Consider the following 12,860-nt stretch of genomic DNA (forward strand, 5'->3'; position numbering starts at 1 on the left):
CTTTTGTTGCAGAAATTCTTCAGTCTGCGTGTGTGTCTGGGGTGGATGGGTGGGAGGAGGTGGCGGAGTTATTAATGTCACTCCATCTGATGCAGCTTGTACAGCAAATCCACAGGGTTGGTGGTCAAGGATTTGGAGAAGCATGATCGCCACAATTTGTGCCTTCGAACCACTGTGTTGATGGAATACACTGGAACATATAAAGTCATCTTCTACAACTTAAAGGACACATGTAGCACATTCAACATCACAGCAGTTGCAACTGACCAACAGCCAATACTTGCCTACTGCTCTAACATTATCCATTTTCAGGGATAGTTGCACGTTAAAAAGCGTGGGGACATAACGAGTTGCTACAGAAGAGTGGAAGAACGACACACACCTGGCCAGATTGTTTTATTGCAATCTTGGCCCCTGTTCATATAGGCCCAGTTTCCCGCCGTTGTCAGCACCAGTGGTATTCCAGTCGCTGATTGGTCAGTGTTCCCGCTGTGCGGGCATTTGGCCGAGGAGAAAGGCCATTAGCCGGTGCGGGCCTTGTGCGATTGCTGCATTCATCTGCCATTTTGTGTGTCGGGCTGTCCTGGGTAAACTTGTACCTCTCACTTTGTTCGTTTTAGATTGGTCACAGTGTTTGAGCTACCGAAAGAAAATAGACAGACACGCCGAGAGCACTTCAGTTTATACAAATCTTTATTACAAATTCTAAAGCTGATATCAAACTACAATATGCAAGCCCTTCCCAATACACTTATCAACGCCTGGACTGGTCCCAACTGCCGAAGCGAGGCAATGACCGCACACTTGTAGTAGGTTGTCGGGGCGCCGGTAGCAGCTTCTCCACCTCCCCTGACCGGGACGTTGGCTGGACTCCAGAAGTTCTTCTTTTTGCTGAGAGATGTTGCCACCTCTCGGAGAGTCTCAAACTTCAGCAGCGGGACTATGGCTTATATTACCCAAAAACTGCTTACCCAAGCACCTATTCCCAGTGCAGCAAGAAAGATAAACAAGCAAGCTAGCATGCTAGGCTTCTAACGAATAACATAATTTTCAGCTTATCACTTTGAATACAATGGTTTATTTTGCATCAAGACTAGGCCTCTGACAGTCTGTGACCAAAACAAGCAGGAAGATTAAATGTTCTTGGTACACAGATGTCCTTTCGTCAGATAACTGCATCTCTGGCCCCTCGGTGGAATTTAGCTTATGTCTGCTGATTCTAAAACACAAGCAGGTTCTCAGCCCTGCAGAAACAAAGGCCGCAAAAGTAAAAAAAAACACGGTTTAAATCTTCCATGACACGGGCCACTACAGGGAGGCAGATCCTACCCAGAGCCCTTTCCATGCTCCCCATTCCACTCTGCCTTGTGATGTTGACAGATGTTCCAGTCTATAGTTAATAAAAGCCTATCAGTTTCACAACTTTGGTCTTTTGTGATTATTGATGCTGCATCACCCTGAGTTATTTGTTTCTAAATGAGATGGTAAAAGGAAAGGAAATCCTTATTGTGCTTTGATCCAGTGTAAATGGAACTGGCAGGGCAAGCTGAAGAAACGTCATTTTGTGGGGGGGGGGGGGGGGGGCGCGGGTGGTGAGAGAACATCAATGATCTGGTTATATTATGATAAAACCCAAGCAGTAACTAAACTGAAGGAATTAACAAAATATCTGAGCACAAAGAAGGGAGTGCAGAACAATTTAGGCTTGTGATCTCATCTGAACCATTATCTGTCACATAATTCACTCCTGACAAGGAGACTTAACTTTTTAATGATTAAAACAATAAATTAATGGGAAACAAATGAGTTAAAGCATCTAAACAACACATATCTGCTCATTTAACTTGCATTTAGACTAAATTGATCATCCAGGCATTGCTTTAAGCTAAAAAAGCAAGAATTTTTTCTGAGTTAAACTGCCCAATACTGAATGAAGTGACAGAACATATTTACCTTTTTTTGAGTCAAAGCATTCGATGAAGGTGCTTTCATTAACCTTTTAAGTTACTATATCATTTTATGGTAGCATGGGAAATAGCAAGTCGTTTTGAAAGTTATAATTGCCTTGCTTGCAATATACAAAACATTAGAAACTCGTACGGAGGAGAAATGAACTCAGCTCGCTACTCTTTGAATTTTGCTTGCAACCACAAATATAAGATTATTTCTAAAGGGTGAAACAAGATTTACAAAAAATCTTATGAATTTTGGAAATCCCTTGTAACAGATGGTGTACCCACATTTTTTTTTATGGCCAGAGAAATTTGTTCTATTTTAGTTTTCCATTGTAATTAAACCAATTTTGTTTTGAGCGTGAAATATTTGTTAACTGATCGTGAAGAAAAAAACCAGTTGTGTGTCATCGACCCTCATCAATTTTGGATAAGAGGTTGCTAGATTCACTGTTTAATCCCACTACAGATGTAGCAGTCGGTGCTCCCCAAGAAGATGATCAACGTGGAGCGATTTATATCTACAATGGCAGAAAAACGGGAATATCTTCAACATTTTCTCAAGTAAGGAATTTAAATTTTATCTAAAACTTGACTGAAAATATTCTCTCTCTCTCTCTCTCTCTCTCTCTCTCTCTCTCTCTCTCTCTCTCTCTCTCTGTTGTTGCAAACAAGAAGTTGCATATATTCAATGGATCAGGCAGCATCCATGGGGAGAAATGATCGGTTCTTGTTACTGGGTCACACATCACTCTAGTTCCAACTAGAGGGATGCAGCATTTCATGAATAATTTGGAACACGCGAAGAGATGCAAGGATACAATGAAAATACTCAATAGGTCAGGCAGCATCTGTGGAGTGAGAAACAGTCAACATTTCAGATCAGTGGCATTGCTTTAGAACCAATTGATCTGAAACTGTTTGGTCTTGTAATTCTCTTCAGTATTTCTGATTTTAAAATAAAGATTTGCAGCAACTGCGGACTATACTTCACAGCCAGAAGATTCTATCTGATTGCTACAGAGAAAGAATTCAAATTCCACTAATTGGGAAATAAAGTAGTGCTCCTCAGCCTGGTAATCCCAGTGGTTTGAATTTCCCATTTAACTGTTGTTGATCACCAGTTATCAGGCTTGTTTTTGTTTCCCCCACCAAAGAGTAAGATACTGGAGTTATTGATGATCTGAAATTTAAAACAAAGAAAATGCTGTGAGCACTTAGCAGATCAGGCAGCTTGTGTGAGAGAAGTCGACAATGACCTTGCAATGACACTGGGAAAAGTTAAAGAAATAGCAAGTTTTAAATGGCAGAGAAAGGAGGTGAGGCAGACAGAAGAGTTGAGGAAAATAAATTAAAAAAATAAATAGAAATAAACATTTAAATAAAAGTTTAAAATTGTAACCGTTCCCTGAAGTGTAACACACAAACATTCGGTGAAGATGGGAGCAAATATTCTGCCGGGCGTGGCCTTGGTTTTTCTTTGCTTATAGCAGCTGTTTAAGCAAGGTTTGAATAAAGTTGTGTAGGAATACAGTGGCGTCACCCAGGATGAAGAGCTGGTTGATGCCATTCACCATTGTGGTGACTCTCTTAAAGTGTCTCCTTATACCTGTTTAGTGAGAGCCTTTATTTTTATTCTATTATTGTCTATTAGTAAGGCTTTAATCTGTAAACTTTGGGGAGATGTGTTAATTATGGCAGTGGCGCGGTTAGTGTGGTTCTTAGCACAACACTGTTAAGTGCCAGCGACTGGGTTCAAATTTAGATTTTAAGTTACGGGAATTACCTGATTAAAGTGAACTTTACATAATTAAGAACTACAATACTTTTTTTTCTAATTGTTCTCAAACTTTTTTCCATTCACATGCCACTTTCAGTAATCCCTATGCTATTGGTGCTCTGTGATTGATAATGGATTGGTTCAGGTGGGATGTGAGTGGGAAGGGAAGGTTGAGAATCTCTGCTCTGGACCCAATTTTTACTGAAATATTTTGCTTGAGAAAAATTGTCATTGACCCATTTCCTTTGGAGTTATGAACCCGTGCACATAACGAGTCAATGTGAGACGATTAGAACTGTGGTTTTCAAACTTTTTCTTTCCACCCACATACCACCTTAAGCAATCCCTTTCTATGGCATAGGGAATACTTAAAGTGGTATGTGAGTGGAAAGAAAAAAGTTGAGAACCACTGTTTTAACTGTCTTTTGTCTTTTAATACTGATGTATTATTTGGGCATTGTAAGAGTGAGTCTCAAGCAACCGGAAATTTTGCATATCTGGCATCTACTAATCCCCATAGGTGCAAAATACCAGTGGTTTTACTGCAACTGGAAATGTGGATTGTAATATACCAGGCCAGGAATTAAATCAATAACCACATGATCAATTCAAAACCATCTTGAGGAACTCACTATTTTATTAACATTTTACAGAGAATCCTTGGGCACCAGATTAGTAATACATTGCGTGCATTTGGCCAATCGATATCTGGAGGAATTGATGCAGATAATAATGGATACTCAGGTAATCTTCAGAATTTCATAAATGCATTTACAAGTCAAAATTATAGATTTATCTGAATTCAACAATCTTAAAGAAATGCGAGCATTTTGGAAATTCTATAAGATTTATGGCACAGATTTAATGTTTCAGTGAGCAACAAAAATGTCTGGGCAATGTATTATATATTCTAAAGTCAAGTAAAGATCATCTGTGTTTGTATCATGGAAACAGCAAGTTTTTTTAATAGAATCGTTGGTTTCAAAGAAACAATATCTGTCACGTGCCTTTTAGAAGAGTTAGTTGAGCATAGTACAGAAGTAGTTTGGACACTTCTCTGCCAACCATTGATCAGGCATGATTATATTTTGCCATATTTTTTAAAATTGCCCCTTCTCCAATTGATTGAACAACTTGTCATCCCACTTCAAAGAACATTTAAGCTTCAATCACATTGATGGATCCAGAGTTTGATCCCCGACAAAGGGCCCAGACCCAAAATGTTGGTTAGCCTTTACTTCCCAAGGATGCTATGTGACCCGCTGAGTTTATCTTGAATATTCGGACATTGCACTCGACTCCAGCATCTGCAGACTTTCTTTTTTAACTCTGAGTTAAAATGTTGATGTTTATTTCTGGATACTGGATATGGGGATAAAGCAGGATCTCAGTAAATAGCAGAACAGGATTGAGGGGTTGAATATCTTGCTTCAGATTTTATTTCTCATCTTCTTAAAGAAGAATTGACCTAAAAAAATGATCTTTTTCAATTTATTCTTGTAGATGTAGCAGTTGGAGCCTTTATGTCTGATGCTGTGGTGTTGCTCAGGTGACATTTAATTTTATTTAACTGAGTGTGGTACTTTGGCAAATGGAAAATAGTTTCTTGAACAAATACACTGAAGTTCAAAATTTGTTTCTCATTCAGTGAGTTGTGCGACCATAGTTTTCTTCTATTACAGTCCAATTCTGATTATCTGAAATGGGCAGATAAATGTTTTTTTGGGATAACTGGTCTTTTTTTTAGATAAAAAACAGTCCAGAAGTAACAGCAAATCACTTGTATCAATGTTTAAACAGCAACAAACAACAAGGGAAGGCTTTTTAAGCATTGAAATAATGTTTAATTCTCACTTTAAAGAAAAAGATGGCTGCCGCCGATCAGCAAAACCTGTCAAGCACCACTGATGATTCTTCCTGATATGTCCCCGCCTCTGCCGCTGACCTCCCGAGGAGGCTTCCCGGGCCAGTGGAACACTCACTGGTGAGTCAGGGGGCTCCTGTCTGCCTGGTCGCCAGAGTCCCGACTCCGAAACCTCCCCTTGGCCTACTACCGCACTCGCACACCGGTCTCCCTGGTGTGCGTGTGCAGTAGTAAGCTGAGGGGAGGGTTTGGCGTTGGCATCCCATGTGGCAAGGAGGGAGCGCCACTGACCCTGAGGTCCCGCTCCTGCCCGACAAGGGATTCTTCCAACTGCTTGGGAGACAGTGACATGCAGTTTGAGAAGGAGAATTGGAGAGAAAAGTCAATAGAGGAAGCTAAAGAAGAAATGGAAAGAGAGAGGGGAGGGAGTTACCTGAAATTAGGGCAATCGTCGTTCTAATTTCATGTCAAGTAAATTCTTTTCAACCTATCGGCTCTGAAAAACATTTGGATAAATGAGGATTTCTGATTTGTTTTGGATATCCCCATTTATCTGAATTTTTAAATTTTTTATATATTTTTTTAAATTGGATAAATGAGGATTTCAGAGAATCCGATTTCTGATAATCGGAGTTGTACTGTTGTTGGTTTGTAATCATACTGATTATTGAACAGTTTTCTTTTATTTTGTAAAGATACTTAACTGTTAATGAAATGATTTAAAAAAAAACATTTCACAAAGGGAAGTTTTACCTGATCTGGTTTTTGTACTTTTCGAGAACATGAGAACTAAACTGGTTGTCGGATGAGGAACTGTATTATAATAGAAATGTACTGTAGATGCTAAACAGACCAGGGAAGTTATGCATGAGTTCAAGCCTGCTGCACAAGATTAGTCCAGTGGATGTAAAACTTGGAGGTGTAGTGATCAGGAACTTATTAAAGAGACTAATATTATGCAATTAACAGTTTTTGATCTGAAATTATTAGCTAATAATAAGGCTTAGTGTCTGGGCAGTAAATCATCCAGAAATACAGCCTGTCTTCTCTCAGTTTAAGGAACTATTAACTTTTCATACTTGCCCATACTTTTCATGCAAACTGACTGGACAGTTTGGCATTTCCAGTATTTCTAATTGTGAATATTTAGTTGAGTCTGGCCTATGAAGTTGGGGTAAAATGCATGTCTGAAGTCATTAGGGAGGCTTAAATTGCATTGGTTTTTGGTCTTTCTCGCTCCCTTGCCCTGTTGTGAAATGTAAACAGCAGAAATAATTTGATTTTCATACCTCCCACTTTGAGAATGCATCCTCGTTAAAGAAAGTTGATGGATGCATGTGCCTAGAGAGAATATCTGTAAATTGCCTTCCCATCCTGAGGTGAAGGGAATATTGATAGATGAGTTATCAGAAGTAACTTTTGTACATCTTTTGTATCTCTGCGCGTTTCCAGAAAAAACTATTTTGATTTGCAATCCAGGCCTCCCAATATCTGCTTGGAGATAGAGGAGCAGATGTGTAGACAGATATGGAAAGATGTAACAGGTTTGTTTTCATGGGAGACTTTAACTACCCCAGTATTGACTGGAACATTCTTGGTGCCAGAGGCATAGATGGAGCAGAACTTCTTTGGAGCTTCCAAGAGGGTTTCTTAAAACAATAGGTGGGCAGTCCAACCAGTGGAGGGTCCAAACTGGACCTTGTTTTGGGAAATGAGCCAGGCCTGGAAACTGACCTTCCAGTGGAAAATAATTTGAAGAATTTGGATCATTCCTCAAATTTTAGGAGAGAATTCTGGGAAAATACTGAATAGGGGGAAAGCAGATTAGAACATTATTATACAGGATCTAGGGGAGTTGATAGTTGGGCAAGTCCACATCAGAGTGGTTTTAGGGTTCAGTACATGCATGTTCCAGTAAGTAGGAAGGCGAGGGATGGCAAGTAAGAGAACCTTGGATGATGAAGAGAGATTGTGAATTTGGTCAAAAAGGAAAAAAAAATCAGTAAGCTAACAGTGACCACGGTGGCTCTACAGCTGAAGGACACATGCAGGCAGCGAGCTGTTTTCGTAATGCATGCGAGGAACTACACAGGGTGCTGGTGAATTGTGGGCAAAAGACTCACCCCAGGCTGCGGATAACTAGCAGCTGGTTCGTGAGAACCAGGTATCGGAACCAGGATTGAAGAGAATGCTGAGGGCAAGAAGGGCCTTGTCTGCAGAAAGCTTCCACATCACATTGGAGGTTTGGATCTGGGCTTGGATGGTTTGAACTGAACGGGAGTCTTGCGCAGCTGCGGAGGCTGGGAGAGTGTTGGAGGCATGTTCACGATACTCAGTGACTCTGAGGGCATTCTCTTTCTTTCTCTGACTGTAAGGGGCACCAGGGCAAGCTAATGATGAACCTGATGGCAGACTAAAGCAATTTCATGTAATGTTACATTTCTGTCTTATAACATGACAATAATTAGTATTTGATCCAATCTGTTAGGAATATCAAGAAAGCAGGACAGATCTCCAACAGCGATTCGGAAGGCCAAAAAGGAGAATAGAATGTCTTGACAAGTAGTATTAAAGAAAAAAAGATTTTATACTTGCATTAAAAAAAAATGCTGATAAAAAGGGAGAGGGTCGGTCTATTCCAGGATAAAAGAGGGAATTAATGCTTGGAGTGAGAGGACATGGGCGAGCCATGAGACATAGGTGGTCATCAAGGAGAAGAATGTGGTGTGGAGGATAGTGAGAGGAGGATGGGAAATGCTAAAGTGTTTGAGCATTTTGAAATTGAGGAGGTAAGGCTGGGACCTTTTGAAGAGCATTGAGGGAATACATCCCATTGGCCTGAAGGAGTGACCCCCATGATATGGAAAGGCAAAAAGGGACATTGCTGGGGAAATAACATCTTTGTACAACTATAGCATCAGGCGATGATTGGACAGTATCTATTCATATTTTTAAAAAGGGGTAATCAAAAAAATGTTTGGCGACACAGGCCGGCATCAGTGGTAGGGGAAACATTTAGTGAGGATACTATAAAAACATTTGGAAAGGCTTGGATAAGTCAGCATGGCATCGTATGAGGCAGGTGACATCTGAGAAACCTGATAATGATTTGGAACTGATGAAATGGTTGAGGATAGAGCGGTAGATGTGTGCATGAATTTTGGTAAAGCATTGACAAGGTCCCTCATGAGAGGTTAATGCCGAAGGTAAAGGTGCATGGGATCCATAGTGAGTTGATGGTTTGGATGCAGAACTGGGTTCAACACTATTTTAGCACCATCGATCTGGATTCTAATTTGGCACCGTTGGAGTTTCTATGTCTCCCTGAGTCTGTGTGGGTTTCCTCAAGGAGGTCTGATTTCCTCCCACCCTTCAAAACTATGGGAATTGTAGGTTAATTGGTGTATCTGGGGGGCAGGGGCTTGCAGTCTTTCAGAAGGCCCTGTTACCATGTTATAAGTCTAACTTTAATTTTTTAAAGGAAGTGGATAGTGGTGAAGGGCTGTTACTCTAGCTGGAGGCCTGTGTTTCTGTGGTACATGACTTGAATGAAAATACCAATGAATAGTTTCAGTGGTTTGCATATGACACAGAAAATAGTTTTGTGGATAATATAGAGAACTATTTAAGGACGTAGCAGGATTTTGATAAGATAAATGTATGGACAGAAGTGATATCAGATGGAATCTAAGATTTAAGATTCCTTTTGTTTTCCTTTGGTCTTCCTGTAAAGGCACACAGAGGCCCTGAGTCTGGCATCATTTGAGATGAGAATGAAAAGCAAAAATTCCATTCAGAGACTGTCTTTTGATGCAGTCACCTCCTGTGCTTCCATAGCCGCACGTCCTCATGTCTGGTCAAGTGGCAAACTGGAGATTGAGGCATCCAAGACACCTTGCTCAACCCCTTATACTGAAGCCCCGATGTGACTATCAATGCCCGAGGCCTTTAGGGAGCCTTGTTCACTGCCGTCACCCTCACAAATCCCAGTTCTGATATCTGGTCCCCAAAGCCAATCTCCATCAGCCTTCAGCCTGGAGCAAGGCAGAGCCCCCACGTTGGTCTACCTGGTAGGTTCCTCTCCCAGCCTTCTCCTTGGTGGTGTGGGGTGGGGCGATGTTCTCCTGCTCGGTTCCTGAGCCAGTCTGCTGCTTCCCTGGAGTCCCTAAAACACATGACCCTTGAGGTCTGGATGATGAGCATGGACAACACCATCTTGGGCACAGAGATTCGTGGGTCTTCAATGTTTTTTTTAAAAAGACCACCTCCGTTTACAGGCAGTTTAAACTACAATGTAGTCAGGAATGATGGTCAGGCATTAGGACCCCATGAAGGAGTGCTGAAAGACATGCCTCCACTCCTTGCTTCTCCTGGGTCCTCACCAGCACCACCATCTTGATTCTCCTCTAATCAGAGGTTGTGTGACATGTTCTCTGCAGGGTCATGTTCAAGGGGAAAGTATACAGTTAATTGCAGGAACCTTAACATCATTGATGTGCAGCATTGATCTGGGGGTTTAAATCCACATATATGTTAAAAAAAATGGTCATGCAAAGGGATAGCATGTTTTTTTTTAAAAAGGCACATGGAACACTTGCCTTCATTACTCAGGGCATTGAGTGAAGAGTAAGGAGGTGAAGTTTCAGCTATGTAAGACTTTGGTTTGGCTGCAATTGGAATATGGTGTTCAATTCTGGTCACCCCATTCCTGGAAAAATGTCATCATGGCTATCTCTTGTGGTTGATGATGCTGGCCTTCGTTCCATTGATCCACAGAGCAAAGATGTCTGTGTGTGTATTTGTTTAACCTAAACTCCAAGAAGCACAGGATACTTCACAAATCGACCAACTAATTCCAATGGCCTGAAAACCATGATGATTGGAGCTGATGGATTGGTTTCCGCCTTCAGTGGTGTTGAGTTCAGAGTAACTTCGTCTGCCTATTCCACCGTTGAAAACTGGGTTGGATTGTTCTTTGTCAGGGACCTTGACCTCACCGCCATGGGTGGCTCTACCAGGAGCAGAGCTCTAGACGGCATCACTCTCGGGTTGACGGGACCACACAAGCTTCTCCACCGCGACAAGTTGACAATCCACGGAGATGTGGAAAGATGTGGAGGATTTGGAATGGGTACAAAGATGTTTTCCAAGATACTGCCTGGAGTAGAGGGTCTGAGAGATTAGACAAACTTGGGTTGTATTTTCTGGAGCATCCGTAGCTGAGGGAAGACACGATTTAAAAGTTTTCTAAAAGTATGATGGGGTGTGGAAAAGACAATAGATTGGCATTGATTTATAAACTAAATTTGCCATTTATTAGTCCTTGAAGTAGAAAGACAGTGATGTGCTCCTGACAAAGCGAAGCAAGGATTATTAATGGGCAGCGTAATAGCTGTCCAGCAGTACTGTTGCATTATTGCTTCAGTGACCAGGGTTCAATCCTTGCGTCTCCTTCTCTTTGGAGTTTTCATGTTCTCTCTGTGGCTGTATGTGCTTCCTCCCGCACATCAATGTTGTGGAAGTTTCCTGGTCATTTGGGTTGGTCGCTCGTGTAAATGATCCATAGAATCTGGATGGAGCTGATGAAAATGGGTGAAGTCTAAAATGGGAATGCTGTAAATGTGTGTCCGATGGGCAGGGTTGAACCTTTTATCATGTTGGGTAAAACTAACCTTTTCCAATTGCCCTCATCCACTGGGGAAGAGACACCTGCATTTTAGTTTGCAGAGGCTTAATTTACCTGGTTGCAAAATCCTTCTCGCATGATCAGATGATTTTTTTTAACCTTTTAGTTATGAAACCGAATGAAAGCCTTGGATCGTGTGGAGAGTCAAAATTTAGCATGTTTGCTCAGTTAGTGGCCAGTGAACCTGCTGAAAACCACAGAGGGTGAGACTTTTAGCAATAGAAGCAAGTACAATTTAAGGGATTGATGAAATTATTTCACCTTTGCTATTTGTAACTCCAAGTTGGCCACCTTGGCTCAAATAAAGAGAGGAATGGGAAATAGTAGCATATTTGAAAACATTTTAAACTTTAATACCATTCAGGGACAGGATCATTGAACATTAGGAGCACAGCAGGAATAGGTATTTAGTTAACTTGTCTTGAGGAATTTGTCATTGCAGCTTTAAAATGTTATGGCATTAATAAACAGTGCAGCATTACAAATTCTTCATGTGGTTTAATTATACGTTTCTTTTTCGTCAGCGGAGGGTTTGGGAGGATAAGTATTTTAGCTTTTGGTAGCATCCCAGGCATTGAAGCACAAAAACTGCTGTTGGGGGAAAGCATGCCAGCATCAATTGGGTGATGAGGATGGGAAAGGCTGCCAGGAATACAAATGGCACAAGAGACCTGCTGCCTTAAACTCTGCTTTGTGTGCTATTGTATCTATATCTGTGGGCGCGTGGGCCTGGCTTGTGGAGTTTTGCAGTTCAGGCTATGGCGGAACTACAACTTCCAGAAGGCATCAAATTGGCCATGTGACATCAATGTGTGATAACATCAGCGTGGATTCAGGCTTTTAAAAGGATGCGTGGGTGATGAAGAGTAAATCAATTTGATTCACTCCAGAAATGCCTTGTGTCATTATTTCATCATGTCCACTGAGATTCCAGTGGCCACAATTGTTGACCCAGACGAGTCCAAATACATACTTTTGGATAAACATGGACTCTGGTATGAATCTGCCACCTTTTTGGACAGCTGAGTCTGAACTGTGGTTCCAACAGGCTGAAGCACAATTTCACCTTTGCAAAGTGGAGTTGGACACCACTCGTTATTGCCATCTTGCCAGTGACCTGGACCAGGCCATCTCTAAGAGGGTCGCCGACTTCCTATAAGATCCACCACGTACCAGCAAGTATGATGCATTAAAAGCATTTTTATTATGTGTACATGGTATGTCCTGTAAGGAAAGGGCAGCCAAACTATTACATCCTGATAGGTTGGGAGACCACACCCCTTCAGAACTGATGGATGAAATGCTGTTCCTGGCAGCTGGCAAAAGGCCCAATAAGTTATTCAAGCAGCTCCTTTTACAGCGAATGCCAGATATCAGGCTCTTGTTATCCAAGTGTTCATTTGAAGTGTTCATGTAGCAGCAGAATTAGACACTCTATGGCTGGCCAAAAAGCACAACAAGGAAAGACATGTCTGCACAAATAATCCCTCCAATATTGACCCCGTGTCACACTCTAGTGCTCTTAGCGCATCACTCCCTATAAGCAGGCAACACCCCAAGACAAGCAAGCAGCCTGTG

General features: G+C 41.4%; 1 protein-coding gene across 6 annotated transcripts in view; it reads left to right on the forward strand.

Moving 5' to 3' along the window:
- itga4 (integrin alpha 4) overlaps window positions 1-12,860 on the forward strand; it is a 140,004-nt gene that overhangs the window by 47,601 nt on the left and 79,543 nt on the right. For all 6 annotated transcript variants that reach the window (XM_069935867.1, XM_069935869.1, XM_069935865.1 and 3 more), the window contains 3 exons: window positions 2,422-2,516; window positions 4,386-4,476; window positions 5,236-5,281. In XM_069935867.1, coding sequence (XP_069791968.1) covers window positions 2,422-2,516; window positions 4,386-4,476; window positions 5,236-5,281 — 232 coding nt within the window. The remainder of the gene's footprint in view (window positions 1-2,421; window positions 2,517-4,385; window positions 4,477-5,235; window positions 5,282-12,860) is intronic.

This window comes from Narcine bancroftii, chromosome 4 (assembly GCF_036971445.1).
Source record: "Narcine bancroftii isolate sNarBan1 chromosome 4, sNarBan1.hap1, whole genome shotgun sequence".
In the NCBI taxonomy this organism is placed as follows: Eukaryota; Metazoa; Chordata; class Chondrichthyes; order Torpediniformes; family Narcinidae; genus Narcine; species Narcine bancroftii.